The sequence below is a fragment of the Dama dama genome, chromosome 9 (genome assembly GCF_033118175.1).
Source record: "Dama dama isolate Ldn47 chromosome 9, ASM3311817v1, whole genome shotgun sequence".
Taxonomy (NCBI): Eukaryota; Metazoa; Chordata; class Mammalia; order Artiodactyla; family Cervidae; genus Dama; species Dama dama.
The window spans coordinates 47,164,820-47,180,272 of NC_083689.1; the positions used below are offsets into that span (position 1 = coordinate 47,164,820).

Sequence of the window (15,453 nt, forward strand, 5' to 3'; positions counted from 1 at the left end):
TTACTTCATCAATTTTTTTATTGAGAGGGAAAAGAAATGGCCATTTTGAATCTTAAGTTGAAGTGCTTCTCTGACTTGTCTCATCTCCCTCCAACCAACCCTTACTGAAACTCTTTCTCATCACAGAAGGAGAGAATACTGCAGATTTTAAATTTCTCAGTTAACTACCAGATAATCCACAAGACTTGGGAAAGACCACATGAGAACACTTGGAAGAAGTACCCCGGCAAAGCCAGGCCTGGGTCTTCCCCACCCCACGGGAAAAGCACCGAATAAACCAGCGTGATCCGGAATCATGTGGGTGAGAAGCAAGGGCAATGCTCCCCACCCTCACCACCTGTAACTAGATGAGGGGAGGGGGGAAGGGCGGTTTATCCGGAGGATGGGTCCCTGAGGGGAAGGCCGGCCTGGGAGGCGAGGGATGACGGCCAAGGTCGTTCCTGACTGCGTCCAGTTGGTCCTGAATAAGGCGGACCCGCTCGTCCAAGCTGCGCTGCTGGGCCAGGACGGCGGCCTTGCCGGCCAACAGGGTGCGGTAGGCGCTCAGCTCCTCTGCCGGCAGTGCGCGCGCCAGCAGCTCGCGGAGGGCCCGCTCCCGCCGCGCCACGTGCTGCTTCAGCTCCCTAGCATCTTCCTCCTGCCGCTGCAGGAGCCCCAGTCGCTGCAGCAGAGAGGCCTGGAGATGCAGGGCGACGGGGCTGTGAGCCAGGCCCGATCAGGCCCCTCACCGCCCTTCCCATCTCCCCTCCATCCTCAGCCCTAACCATTACCTGCTCTTCAGGGTCGCTGTCGGCACCCGCCCGGGCCAGGGCGCTGTGCACGCGGGCCAGGCGACTGCCCAGCAACAGCAGGAGGCCAAGCACGCGCTCTAGGTCAGCCATGAACCGGCTGAACCGCTCCAGCTCGTGGGGTGCACAGGCCTGGCCAACGGCGGCCTCCAGAGCAGCTCCGCGCCTGGCCCAAGCCTGGGCCGCTCCCTGCAGCTGCTTCTGCTCGGCCTGAAGGTCCCTTAGCATCTTTTGGAGGAGGTCCGCCAGCTCTGCCTGCCGGGAGTGCGTAGGCACTTAAGTCTGGAGCCAGGCCCCTGACTCCTCAGACCAGACTCTGGGTTCTGGCCCCACTCAGCCACCAATGGCCCCTTCCACACTCACTTTCTTGGCTTGGATGCTGTTATTTGGCTTTGAAGTACCCTGGTCACATGGTTGGTCAGGCACAACGTGGGTGGTAAGGTTTTCAGGCCTTGTCTCCTCCTGAGAAGTTGGCAGGTGCTGGGTGGAGTTAAGTAGATAGGACCTGGGGACAAAACCAGAGCTCCTTGGGTTGTCCTGCCCTAGAGAGCAGGGGTTTAAAGTCGTCTGAGTCCCTGATGCCCCTCACTCACCCTGGCTCAGAATTACCAGCAGCCTCCTCTCCAGCTTCCCTACAGCCCTGTCTCATTGCAGCCCAGACCTCAGCTAACGGAATCAGTCCATCTAGCAGACCCAGGGATGGCTCTGGGCTGGGATAGGAGGGGAAAGTGTCACTCTGAGAGGGATCCAATCTGGCCAGCTCCTGAACCAGCTCCTCGAGGCGTGGACTGGGCCATGTTGACCTGGGACCAGGCTCCCCAGGGCCCCAAGCTAGGGCACTGTGGTCAGGGGGCCCTGGGGTATCATTGTCTGGAGGTCCCAGGGTATCACCTGGGAAAGGTTTGAGGTCAGTCTCTGCAGCTGTGGGGGGAACAGTCGTCAGCAGTCCAGTGGGGTCAAATGTAAGGATGTCACCATTTGCAGTCTCAGGGGGGCTACAGCATGTAGGCCCGGAAACATTCACAGAACCGTTTAACCCCTGCCAACACTCATCCACCCCTGCAGTTTCTGGGTCCTCATGGAGGGGCTGCTCTGGGGGGATTATAGCTTGGTCAGTCCTTTGACTCAAGCCAGCGCCGTACTCCTGGTCAGAGACATGGACACTGAAAGTGGAAGAGACACTAAATCAGAAAAAGCTCTGGCCAAGGGCCCCCCTCTCCCCTCCCCCTGCCAACCACCCCCCCCCCCCCCCCCCCCGCAAAACCCCCGGACCCCAGCCTTCGGTCAAGAGAGAGTTCCCTGCCTCTCCAGCATTTTATAGATGTGTGTAGGAAAGGTATATCTCACACTGCTTGAAAGTCTGAGGGAACTCACCAGGTTGGGAGCCCCAGGGGAGTCTGGGAGTCTGCAGGTGATCTTGCTCTGACCAGGGGGGCTTCTTCCAGGAAAACTTCATCATCAGGAAGGGATGGGAGCCGAGCAGACACAATGCAGTTCTCTGAGCCCCTCTGCTCACAGTCAGAGGGACCGCTCTGGGGGCCCTCTGCAGGACACACTTCTGTAGCTTCCTTCTGATTCAGGAACCTGGAGGCAAAGACCCCACACTGACCCCAGTGACCAGGATGATTCTGGTTCTGTACCAGAGACACAGTGGGGTGTTGGGGGTGGGACTAGGGGGTGTGGTTTGCACTCTGCCTTGAGACATAAGGCTCAAACTGAGGGTGGGTGGAGGCCTTCTTTCTTGAGCAAGAGCCATGAAAGCTGCCTCCCCCAACTTTCAATTCACAGAGTGGTCCATGTCTCTCACCTGTTAAGTTTGGTCTGCAACGGTGGTCTGGGGGTTTCTGCTCCTTGGGGAACAGCCTGGAAAAGGCAAGCAGTTGGGTGAAATGTTGCTCAAGTTTTCAGTCCTCTAGGTTCCCCCACCCCAAGGTGGCAGCCCCTATCTTCCATACCTGGGCAATGGGCATGACACCTTCTGGACTTCCCCAGGGGGCCAAGACTTCCCCGGAAGCGCTCCGACTCCGACTGGCGGCAGGCCTGTAGGCATTGCCAAGCTTCAAGGGCCGGGGTTTCGGGTCCTCTATGCTTGGGGGCTGAGTCGCAGGCAGCCATCTGATCTGGTGACCTTCGAACTCAGCCAGCGTCCTCTGCTGCCATTCCCAAGGCTCCGGCCTAATGAAGCCAGAGCTGGAGCAGACCTCTCCCGAGCATTGCCTCGCCAACCCAGCACCCCTACCCAGGCTATCCAGTTTCCCTGGCTCTGAGAAGCACCACTTCCGCTGCTGGGTGGGAGCCCCCGAGCTCGCCGGCTCTACTTCCCCGCCGGGGTGGCTGAGCGAGGCGGAGCGCGGGTGCTCGGCCGAGGGCCGCGCGGGGGGCGCGGGCCGCAGGCGTGAGGGCAGGCTCATGCGGAGCTCCTTGCGCTGGAAGGACGTCTCCCGGAGCACTCGCCGCTGCGCGCCCTGCAGCCGCTGGCGGTAGGCGGCCCGCGAGGCGGGCGGGCTGGGCGGCTCGGCGGCCCGCGCCGAGGCCTCAGCCTCGGCCGCCAGCGCGTACAGCAGAGGGGTGGTCTGGCGGCTGAGCGGTCCCGGGGTCCCCTTTTCGGGGCGACGTGGCCCACTGCGTGCGGCGGCCGCGGGCCGGGGCTGTGGGGAAGTGCGAAGCCCGGCGGCGGAGGCCGGGCCGCCCCACACCACGCGCACGTAGTCCCAGTCCAGGTAGGGAAGTTGCTGGGTCCCCGGCGAAGGCAACGGCGTGCGCGGCTCTGGAGGCTCAGGACCGCCTGAGGCGGCAGAGAGAGAGCTGTAGGCTGAGTCGGTGGGCGCAGACAACCGCCGCGAGTCCAAGCTGCGAGTGGATGAGGCCGGGGAGGTGCGGTCACCTCCGGGACCCAGGGCCTCCATGGCTGCTCGGACGAGGGCGGAGGCAGGCCAGCTCTGTGAGGCCTGGAAAAGCATGGGCGGCGTGGTAGGTGAGGCACTCCGGGTATGGGTTTAGGACAGCCTGCTGGCCCCTCCAACACGACATGCTTACACATCGCCTCCCTGGCCACGGGACCCATGGCCCTAACATCCCGCACCTCCCTCGTCTGGGATGGCAAAGGCAGGAGGACCAGGGGAGCACCTCTGGAGGTTGAGGGCCTTAGCTCAGGGGAAGGAAGTGGCGACTAGTCCATTCCCTACTGGGGCTCTTCTGGCCCAGCCTCTACCCTGGCACCTCCTGGAGCACTGAGAATGTACCCAAGCTCCTTCCCTCCCCAACCCTGTCCCACCCTGGCGGCTTCCTGGCTGCTTTGTTAACTTCTCCGGGTGATCTTTCCCTCATAAACAACAGTCAGCAACGATCTGAGATCAGAGGGGAGCCAAGAAAGGAGGGGAGGAAAGACCCAGGTCAGGTGGCAGGGGCAGCTTCACAGCCTTCCTCTGGGCCAGTCATGTTCCAGGTGCTCTGAACAAATATTTATCTTGAACCTCACAACTGTTGCCTGCGTTTTACAGATGAGGACAGAGGTTCTGAACCAGGGAATGATTTGCCCAGAGGCACAGAGCTAGTAACAGGCAGAGCCCTGCCTGGAATCTGGGCTTGCCTCCAAGCTTACTGAAGCCAGAATCAATTTCCTAGAAGCAAACTCTGCTGAAAGCCAGTTTACCCCCACCCCTGCAACAAAGCTCAGACTCCTCTGTGGGAAACAACCCCCCCGCCCTTCAACTTACTGTCAGATCCCAGGATAATATGTTCCCTGCTTTGGAGACTCTGCCTTTTGTCTAGGAGTGACAGGCTCACCCCGTCTTTGTGCCACTCTTGCTTCTCCTATAGGGCCAGGCTTAGAGGTTTCCTGGCCCTTTGGGATCCCTCTAGTGTCCTAGCTTCCCCATCACAGCACTCATCACCCTGCATGGTGATTGTTGGTTTGCCTTTGATTCCCTCTCCCCATTCCCACCCATGAACTTCCTGAGGACAGGCCCTGCACTGACTCATCTCTGTGCCCTCAATGTTTGGCATGTCGTTGATGTGAAGTATTTGTTGAATGACAAGGAAAGGAGCAGCATTGCCGGAACTAGATGGTGGGGGGCGGGGGGTGGCTTTGGTGGAGAAGGTTGAGGGCTTCTTTGCTTCCACCTACTGTTCTCTCCCTATTAATCTTTTTGAAGAAGGGGACAGAATGGGTGAGACAGTTGCCACTCATGGACACTGACAAGGTTACTCAGGTTATTAAGAACCGAAAGAGCAGGCAAGCATAGCTTGGAACAGGAATGGCCAGAAATCAATACCTTCCCAGTGCCAGGAGGGGGAGCAAGGGGAGGAGCTGGGGGAGTGTACCTGGATCAGGGGTGAAAGTAGCTTTGAGTCTTGGGAACTAAGGGTTCAGTGTGGGCGATAGGGACTTTTGTGTGGGGGGGTGGATGGTGGGGAGTAAGCAGGTTTGCCTTCCCTGAGCTGCTTGGTTGGGACTGCAGAGAAGGGTGGCCCATAGCTGGGTGGAAACCGAAAAAACAGACTTTGGTGAGCCTCCTCGACACATTTTGGAGCTCAGGATCACCCTCTACCCCATTCCCTGAGACCCCAGATTCTATAGATTGCTGGCTAAGGCAGGTAGAGAGGTTAGTGGTGGGAGGATACGGTGTTTCCTTAAAGGGAGAAGCAATACTTCCAACATTCCCAGGAGGAGCTCTCAGCTGATCTGGTACCAGAACATCTTGACATCACCCACCTGGAGGCATCACTGTGCCTACTAAAGCCAGCCCTGAAGACTGGTCCTCACACTCAGGCTTGAGGACCACTTTTGCAAAGTAGTTTATACTCTCTGTATTTTAGAAAGAAAAGAAGCTACTCTGAGTGGCAGCCCCTGGGAAGACTCATCTTCTCTAGGGAACCCCTCCAGCCACCCAGACACTGGCCCCTTCTCCTGCGGTCCTTCTGAGCCCAACTTGGGAGCACTGTTTATCCTGGCTCATGCCACCCAGGCCTACCCATGTTGACTTTCACTGCATCTGTAGGCATGGGTAACTGTTCAAATATAAAGATGTTTCCTTAAAAAAGGCCTTGAAAGTTCTTATTTGTGAGTTACTGAATGACAGAGGGTTCTGAGTTCGCCCAATAAAAACAGCTTAAATGGATAATAAAAATGTCTGTATATTTTCTTATTGATCTTAACTTGTGTTGAGAATGCTTTTTCAGTGGTAACCTGAGCACCCGATACCCATGCAAGATAGGCTAGGAAAGTCCAGCTCCTTTAGTGTGTTTTGGGGCCTCAGACCAAAGAGCAGAGAGTTTTTGTCTGGCTGCAGGGAGCCTCTTGCAGTCCAGCCAGCCCCTGTGGCTGGGAGTGGCCACACCCCAGGAGCCCTAGCATCAGCACTAATGTCAGCTCTGGGCTGGGCCGCAGAGCCAATGCCTGCATTGAATGTAAGTCAGAACTAAAGCTTTCTCAAGCCCCATCAGCCCAGGGGGAGCAGCATGGAATCCCTGCTGGAAAACTAGATTAGTTAGGGTCATATGGTATTGGCATCATTTGCAATAAACATCACCTGAATCAAAGAGCAAGAGAGGAAAAGGAGACAAGGATGACTTCAGTGTTCAGAACTAGGAACTGAGGAGGTGGAGGTGCCAGTGTCAGGAATGAGGAAGCTGAGATGCGGACTGGCCAAGGGTTCCAGGCCGGGTCTGGGGCCTGTGGACTTTGCAGTGTTTGTGGCAAGACTGGTGAGCAGTTGGGTAGGTTGAGATGTGGGTCTGGACCTCAGCAGAGAGTTAGGACCAGTCTAGCAGCTGGTTTTTAGTTAGAGGTTCTTGGGAAAACTGATGAGGACTGCTTCCAGTGACTAAAGTCACTGGAAGTCACACAAAGGCAACAGAAACAGATCCAGGTAAAGTGACCAGAAAGACAGACAAGCTCAAATGATCAATAAGGATCAGGAATTAAATCATATCTGGGATGGTCTTCCTCAGTGGTAGGCTCACTGTAGGGTGTTGTCTCCATGTCACCCAGACTGAGTTTCTGGGTCCTGGGCCTGTCTTGAATCCCAGCTCTCCAGACACGGTCTGGAAGAGCAGGCATTTGGGGGAAGTTCCATGGCTCTCCCAGCCCCCTCCGGCTCCCCGTTCTCCAAGCCTGTCCGCCCCACAACGCACCCTGCAAAGCATTTGCTCTCCACTGCTGCCGCCCACCCGAGAGTCTCCATAGGCTCTAGCTCCGTGAGGCGGGCAGGAAACGAGGATGCTGGAGCACATGGGGAAAGGAGGCCGCGGTCGAGGTCGGACCACATACCTGGGGCTTCAAGCTGAGTTGAGGTGCGTCAGGGAGGCAAGATGCACAGGTCTGGTGGCCACAGAGGGCGACAGTCAGGCGGTGCGGCAGGAGAGCGACGCCTCGCGGACACTGGCAGAGTGGATGGCCCCCGACCGGCGCATTTCTCGGTCTTTCCTTTGGGGTTCACCGTCGGGGAAGGAGGGCTCAAAACTCGCGCAGGGGACCACGCGGTCCTGGACGCGGGAGAGGGGGGCGGTGTGGGGGGCGGGGGGCGGGCTGGATTCCCTAGCGGCTCCGCTACCGAAGGGCATGAGCCGGGGGTCGGGGAGTGGCTAGGAGGTGCGTTGAGACCCCCACTGCGTTTTCGCCAGCCCCCGGCGTGCTCCCCCAGCAGCTCCCGCCGCTACCAGTTCTGCGCCCACCACCCCTTTGCCGGAGGCGCGGACAGGGGCGCAGGAGCCCGACCCGACTCGCGCAGACCAGAAGTGGTGTGGAGCCCAACACCTCCAGACCCAACGACGCGCGGGCTGCTCCGCAGCGGCTCAGCCACTCCCACCCGCACCTAGCCGCGGGGCTCGCCCTACCGCCGCGGGGAACAGCGATTCAGCCGCCTGGCCCCCCCGGCCTCGCCGCGTACCTGAGCTCCAACCGAGACGCGCTCCTGGACTGCGGCCGCGCGGTGACATCAGAGCCCCGGGCTCTGGCTCCCGACCCCACCTCCGGGCTCCAGCCGCCGTGGGGGAGGCGCCAAATCCGACTCCCGGGGGCGGGAGCGCGGAGCGGCCGCACTGCCTGGGCAGCCGACCGCCCCTTCCTAGTGTCCGCTTGTAGGCTTAGACCCCGGTCGGGATTGGACGCTCGTTACCCCGCCGGGCACAGGCCTCTTTCTCCGGCTGGAGAAGCGGGAAAATAGGGGTAGGGCTCCCAGGGCGGTCGCCCGCCCGCCTCCATCCAATGTGTTCTCACGGCCTGTAGTGCTCGGCTGGAGTCCCACGGATTTAAACCACCCCATCAGTGGGGACGCCCAGGCCAGGTCCCAAGAACTCCAGACGGCCACCTCATTCCAGTTTGGCTAAGTAAACAGACGCGCCACTGTCCCTGTCCAGCTCTGAGTACAGTTCGGATGCTAATGCATCCTCCCTTGACCAACTGTCCCTCTAGAACTGCCATTTCCAGAACTCTTGCAGCTCTCTATTCCTACTATGGGCTCTTTTCTCCCCTCTTTTTCCCTTTTAATTTCTCTCATATCTCGCATAGTCTGGGCCCTCTGGCCGGCCACCTGAAAAGGGGGGAGGGAAGCTGGGGCGCTGCTGACTTGTGTATCCACTCCGGCTCTTCTCAGTGGTGCTCACCATTTTAAGGTGCTGGACTATGCATGTCCCCTGTGGCCTGGATAGGGTTTACTCCAGCCATAGAATCTGGCTCTTTTCACGGGGATCTCAAGGCTCCAAAGAATGATCTGAATTCATCAGCCACTCTACACTGGTCACTGCTCTGTCCTCAGCCTTCCCTGCCCCCACTTTCCAAACTTGTATCCTATGAATACTCGCTCTACCAAGAAATGCTCCATCCCTGGAAGGGGCTGGAGGCCTTTTTGCTGAACCCAGTCAGTGCTTGGTTCTTCTGTTATTGTTGTGGCTTTCTTCACTGTCCCACAGAATCAGCATGCCTGGGGGCAGAGACCATATCCCTATATCTTGGCATCCTTGGCTGACAAGGTTTGTTGGTGATAATAACCAGAAGCCGGAACTCAGACTGGGGGACAAGGCTACCACTTTCTTTTTTTTAAGGCTACCACTTTCTAGGGGGAATAAGAGCCTGGGGAACTTGGTCTGCTTGGGTCTCCTAGGGGATGGAGGCAGCAGGCACTTGAGCCTGGCTTCTGATTGGGACACTCCTGGCACTGATTTTACTACAAATGCTATTCTGATCCAGGCATCATCAGGAGCTGGAGCTCTGGACTCAGACAATGGCTCAGAACTTCTTGGTTTTGAACACCTGCCCTTTTAGCACCAACTCTGATCCACATGGTTGGTCTCAGAGCAGTATCACAATAGAGGAAACAAAACCCAGCAACCAAAAGTCAGTTCGAAAATGTTCAAGATTTTAATTTTATATGTGTGTGTGTGTGTGTATATATATATATATATATATATATACACGAAACTACAAATTCCTGGTAGCTCAGACAGTAAAGAATCCGCCTGTAATGCAGGAGATGCAGGTGACATGGGTTTGATCCCTGGGTCAGGAAGATCCCCTGGAGGAGGAAATGGCAACCCACTCCAGTATTCTTGCCTAAGAAATCCCATGGACAGAGGAGCCTGGAGGGCTACAGTCCATATATTTTAAAATATATGTATATGTATATATATTTTAAAATTTATTTTTATTTATTTATTTGGCTGCACCAAGTCTTAGTTGTGATCTTTGATCTTCATTGTGACATGCTGGATCTTTTTATTAATAGTTGCAGCATGTGAGCTCTAGTTCCCTAAGCAGGGATCAAACCCAGGCCCCCTGCATTGAGAGCATGGAGTCTGAACCACTGGGCCATCAGGGAGGTTCCTTAATTTATATTTAAAAAAGTGTAATTCTTGACAACTATGAAGTGGACGCAGCATCCACAGTCATTCTTGATAATCCTCTCTCCTCCTCCTTATTTCTCTTGCATACACAATAGAAAATCTCTGCCTGAATACCCCAAAAGAAATCCCATCCACCCACTTCTCTGCTTGCCTCTTCTTCTCTTCTGTGAAAGAGAAAGCAGCCCCTGACATCTGGAAGTTGGCCTGGGACTATCAGCTAGACCTTGGTGTTATAGGAGTTGATCTGACAGTCACAGACAAGGCCATGGAATTCTCCTGTTGCACATAAACAATTTCATAGGACATCAACATCAGACAAGACCCTCTTGTAACCATGATGGGTCAAGATAAAAACAAGACCATTCTGTAATCATATCTGAACACAGACAAATCATGAATATTGTCCAAGTCAAAAAAATGACCAAACATCTTTCTGTCCTGGATAATATGTGTAACTGCTGCTTCCTTACTGACTGTGGCTTTAGCTTTGCTTTAGTCATTCTTCTTTCTAATAAGATTTTAAGGGACCCAATCATAGAATTACTCTTGCTTCCTGAAGCATCAAACACTGAGAAAAGTCTTACTTCTTTAAGTCTCTCCAAAATCACTAAATACTTTAAGTCCTTTCTAATGCCCTCTTACCAAGATGCTTCATGGTTCCCCTCACTGTAACAATTAATACACTCCACTTTTTCAACTACAGGTGTGTCCCTCATGATCTTTGACTGGAGGCCATCTCTTTAGTGCAAAACCCCAAAAAGCCTTAGAGGAGAAGAAGGGGAAGAAACTGCAACCAACTTGGAGTCTCCCTCAGTGGCAGTGGTTAGGGAGCGGGGGCCATGGAGAAGACGGACACACGCACATACTCAGCAGTTTCTCTCCTACATAAAAAGACGTGCTTGTGCCCCTCAGGATCTCAGTACTTCTCCAGGCCTGGGAAAGTACATCTGACACCGTGTGAGTTAGCCAAGAACCACCCAACCTAGCCCTTCCTCAGTCACGCAAGCAAAATAATAGTAAATGGGTAAGCCACTAAGCTGAGGGATATTCTGTTAAACAGTAATAGATAACTGTAACAGGGTATGTAAAATTTCAAATTTGGTTAATCTTCTCAAATTTCTTACAAAGAGGTTGTACCAATTTGTATCCCCATTAATGAGTGCCCATTTTCCCACATCCTCACTGACATAGTACATTATCAGACTTTTGATCTCTGAAACCTGAAAGGTGAAAATGTTTCAATTTTTTGTATATAAAATTGCATATCATTTTGTACATTTTAAGGCCACTCCTATTCACTTCTGTGATCTGTCAATTTCCCTTGCCCATGTTTCTATTGGATTATTGGTCTTTTTCTTACTGACTTATAAGATCTCTTTATATATCAAGGTAATTTACTTTTTTTAATGTGTGGCAAATATTTTCCCAAGTTTGTGTCTTCTGACTTTGTTTGTGGTGGGAGTGAATTTATAAACCATGGTTAAGGCAAAAAAAAAAAAAAAGTTTCTTTCTTGTAGATAGCAACTACAGAGCTATTTTAATAATTCAGCGACCATCATATATTGGTTCAAATACACTAAAGGCCAGAAATCCTTCAATGAATTATGTTGTTTATTTCTGGAAATCCAACAGAGCATGAATCACTGTTTTTACACAAGTGTCTACTTAAATTTTAAGTGTTCCCTTAGAGCAAGTTTGTTTGCTTTTTAATTATGCACTGAATTTACCACACTTGTCCAAAGATAGGGCTTTATAGGAAGTCAGCCACAAGAATGGAGGCCCCCCCCCCCCCCCCCCCCCCGCCCAATATGAGGGTGTCTGGCAGGAAGGCCTTTGGGCGAGGCTGGGTAGGGACTGGTTGTCCCAGTGATTGAATCAAAGTTTCCTTTCAGATCAGCAGTTCCTGGGAAAGAATGCTGGTCTGTCACATTCCTATTGAGTACACGTATATCACCTTTTCCCTACAGACGCTGGGTGACTCCTCAGCCTCTGCTTTGGCCATAATAACTCAGCTTTTGTTAACTCCTCTAGCCTGGTTTACAAACCCCAGACCTGGGACCATTCCATCCTCCTCGTCTGCCCTCATTGTTACCCACACATCCCTGGCCAAGAGAGATTAAAGGAGATGGCTGGATACAGGCCTCTCTCCTCTTCTACTGACTCCAATGGACCCAAGACAGATAAGTGGTGGTCACATGAACTTTTCGACTTTGCTTTGCTGGCCTCCCAGGATCTAGATGAAAACCTGTCTCTTACATGTCATTTTGATCCCCAAGAATAGAAATTAACTCAAGACTCTGAACCAGACCCCCAGTAGCATCCCTAGGGAGTGCAAAAGCAGGCTCAGGTCCAGGAGTGGCCCTGTGTTCAGGTCCTAACAAAGGGGTGAAATGGTCTACAAAGGCCCCTCTCCTAAAAGCACCTTCTAATTGAGCTAAATCCGCCAAGTCTCTGGCGTCATCAGAAGTCATCTGATAAGCATTTTCAATGAGAGGATGTTCCAAACCTAGAGCTTTGGGCCTCGGGCTGCACACGGAAGCCTTGGTACAGGATTGGGTCACAGCATGCCATGTGCACATATAATGGATTCTAGTCATTAGCTCTGGAAGCAGATAATGCATGTCCTTAACATTCACCAAGAAACTCTTGCTGATCTCATCACCAGCCCAAGTAGGATGCATGAGACAAGTGCTCGGGCCTGGTGCACTGGGAAGACCCAGAGGAATCGGGTGGAGAGGGAGGTGGGAGCGGGGATCGAGATGGGGAACACATGTAACTTCATGGCTGATTCATGTCAATGTATGACAAAACCCACTGCAATGTTGTGAAGTAATTAGCCTCCAACTAATAAAAATAAATGAAAAAAAAAAAAGAAACTCTTGCTGTCTTAACTGATGGTGTCTGGTCAGTTACTCACATGGAGGAGACTTTGTTCTAAAACCTGAGGGTGTGTATATCTGGCATCCATCATGGTGCATGAGTTTTTGGGACCCTGCCAGGAGTGAATGTGACAGCAGACACACACACACACACAGTTTAGTTGGCAGCTTTTTGTACTCCAAGGGAAACATCAAGAGAAGTTTAAAAAAAGAGGACAACAAAATTCTCCAACATAGCTCCAATAAGTGGAACATTCTCTTAAGCCCTGCCTGGTTTGTGTAGAGATGCAAGTGTCTACACTTACATTTAACTACTTCAGTGTGGGTGACAGCCTAGAAATCAGTTCTGCAGACACCCCAGCCACAAGGTCTTCCCACAAGATCATGCTGCCTGCTAGTCTTCTGTTGTGCTACAACAAACAAAAATAAAATACCACAATTAAAAAAAATAAATAAGGAGGACAGAGAGCTATCCTCCAATTCACTGTATCCTGGGTATACAAAAACCAGCAGTGAGAGAGCGAGCGTGAGTCCACAGCCTGGCAGACCTAAGTGAATGCCAGTCTGACCCTGGAGATATTCCAGCCTTCCTGAACAATTCATATCCTCATCTATAAAATGGATGTGACTACATGTTTGCCAGGTAAAGATTAAATGAGATTTCATCAAATCTACTCAGCACAGGCTCACAGTAGGCCATCAACAAGTGGCGTTAGTTATTATTATTCCTCACTTCAGTTTCTCCTGTAGGCAAGACAATCCTGACTAAATCCCAGCCTCAATTTGATCTCTGAGGACTGGTTTATACACCAGAGGTCTGCCATGAGTGTTGCTCCCCTCCTAAGCTTAGCTTACTACTCCCTCAAACAGGGCTGTGGTGGACATCTGAACACTTCCTTCCTAGGGGAACCCATATTGTGTTGGTCTTGGGGAGAGAGAGCCCCTTCTCCCATTTTGAAAGACAGCTTGCCACACTGCAAACCATGAGACCTGGGCTTGACCAATGTGATGCTCCTGCCAGGGACTGGGACTCTCGTGTGGGTGACATGGAGATGTAGGGACAGGTGAGAAACCACTAGGAGTTGGGCGGTGTGATGTGGTGGTGGTCTAACCCATCTCCTGCTCTTGCTGTCCAGCCTCCTTGGGCTCCTGTCTACTTTCATTGCCTGGTCCTCCTGCCTTTTAGTCAATTCTGTGGGCCACAAGTCCTCCTTCCGATGCATTCCTTTTTGGAGTTGTAGGAGCTGGCTGCTGCTGCCTGAATCTAAGAAATTTCGGAAATACAGCCAAGACACCTTTTAATACTGGGATGCCAATGTTAGGTTGGAGGAAAATCTGGCCAGATTTGGGTGTTCAGAGCTATTCTATCCCTGGAAGAAGCAACCACTAGGCAAGTAGCGAGAAAGCTCTCCCACAGCTGCCCTGGGGCTGAGGGGATGTGGTCCCTGCCCTTTGATGTGGCTGGAGATCCTCTAACAAGTCTAACACAAGCTCAAAACTAGCAACTCAGGAAACAGGATAAAGCAGCGCAGGAGAAATACAAGGCAGGCAAGTTCCTGATTCAAAGTTATAAACATTTGCTAACAAAAATGAAAACAAGATTTCCCTTGATAAACATAAAATCAAAGACAAGAAAGTTTGGAGATTGGTTCCTTTTTCCTATTCTTGCACTAAAGAGGGTGGCCCAGATTCTACCTGTGTTTTTTTTTTTTTTTTTTTAGCATGGACCAAAAGACTAAGCAAATGTCAGGCCAAGGTGGGCCTGCCTAGAGACCTAGAAGCATAGGTTCCATCCCATAGCTGTCCCCTTCCCCACAAAGGGTTGAGCACATGCTGAAGTTTCTTTTTTTCTTCCCTCTCCTACTAGGAAATGTCCTTAGGAAGGACCCATCGTGATGCTGAGTTACACAACCCCTGAGCCAAGAACTGTCTCCTCGGGGATATATCCATGCTATCTCTAGGGAGAGTTCATTGTTCCCTGCTGCATTACCTGTGTGTCTGTCCCATAAGACAGATTGTGAACTCTTGAAGGAAAGGAAGTACCAGGCTCAGAACTTTCATCAGTGATTGTTGAATGAATGTAACTGGGAGACCCAGGTGAACAGCTGGGTCATTCCTCCATTTTCTAAATTCACAGCTGGTAGCAACATCCTCAGGATGGCCTTGGTCCCCAGGACTCAGCAATTAGCCTGTGTGTACACACTTTAAAATTTACCTACAATTCTTGTTTCACTTTCTCCTGTTGGTGGTTTTAACAAAAAGATGTCATTTAATATACTGTAAGGAGCTATGTTCTTTTCAGAGTACACTGCTTCTGTCACTCACTTGGGCACAGCAGATAGAGGTCTGGAAGCTGCTACTATGGATGGAACCAAGGGTTTGTGAGTTCATTTGGGTTTTCCAATCCTCTGAATTGATTCTTAGAAGTAGATTAATATCTTTTTCAGTGATGGCAATAGACCCTAGTTCACAGTCTGTGAACAATGGTTCTTTTTGAAAAATGCAGCAAGTGCCTAAAAAGTATTAAAAATAAAGCCAAACTGCAACCTCTGGTCTTCCTGGAACAGTGAATGCTTTATCTAAATTAGATTTACCTTAGCATGCTTAACAGCTTACAATTCAACAATAAAAAGACAAAGAATCCAATTTTTTAGTGGGCAAAGGATTCAAAAAGATGTATCTCCCATGAAGATATACAAATAGCCAATAAGCACATGAACAGATACTCAACATCAGATACAAATCAAAACCACAAGGTACCACTTTACATCCACAGGAATGGCTATAATAAAAAAGACAGACATTAAGTATTGGCAAGGATGTAGATAAGTCAGAATCTTCCTGCACTGCTGTTGGGAATATAAAATAGTACAGCTGCTTTGGAAACAATTTGTCAGTTCATCAAACAATTAAACATAGTTATCATATGAGCCAGAAATTCCACT

The 15,453-nt window shown here is 51.8% G+C and overlaps 1 protein-coding gene across 2 annotated transcripts; it reads right to left on the bottom strand.

The window, feature by feature from the left end:
* On the bottom strand, positions 1-7,836 carry SHROOM1 (shroom family member 1). Of its 2 annotated transcripts, none has more exons than XM_061149407.1 (9): positions 7,679-7,836; positions 7,060-7,215; positions 2,744-3,736; positions 2,596-2,651; positions 2,163-2,372; positions 1,382-1,951; positions 1,152-1,293; positions 771-1,043; positions 1-676 (listed from the first exon to the last, which is right to left on the bottom strand). In XM_061149407.1, exons 3-9 carry the CDS (start codon positions 3,692-3,694, stop codon positions 344-346), a joined length of 2,535 nt encoding a protein of 844 aa, XP_061005390.1. In that variant the 5' UTR covers positions 3,695-3,736; positions 7,060-7,215; positions 7,679-7,836; the 3' UTR covers positions 1-343. The 2 variants fall into 2 exon arrangements, with proteins under 2 accessions (XP_061005390.1, XP_061005392.1); XM_061149409.1 differs by having other exon boundaries at positions 7,060-7,274.
* Positions 7,837-15,453: the final 7,617 nt, after the last annotated feature.

Coding starts and splice junctions, on each gene's coding strand:
- SHROOM1 (XM_061149407.1), bottom strand. CDS start 3,694: ATGGAGGCCCTGGGTCCCGGAGGTGACCGCACCTCCCCGGCCTCATCC. Junction 2,652..2,743: donor GTGTCATGCCCATTGCCCAG/GTATGGAAGATA, acceptor TGCCTTTTCCAG/GCTGTTCCCCAAGGAGCAGA. Junction 2,373..2,595: donor TTGCAGACCAAACTTAACAG/GTGAGAGACATG, acceptor CTTTGCCTCCAG/GTTCCTGAATCAGAAGGAAG.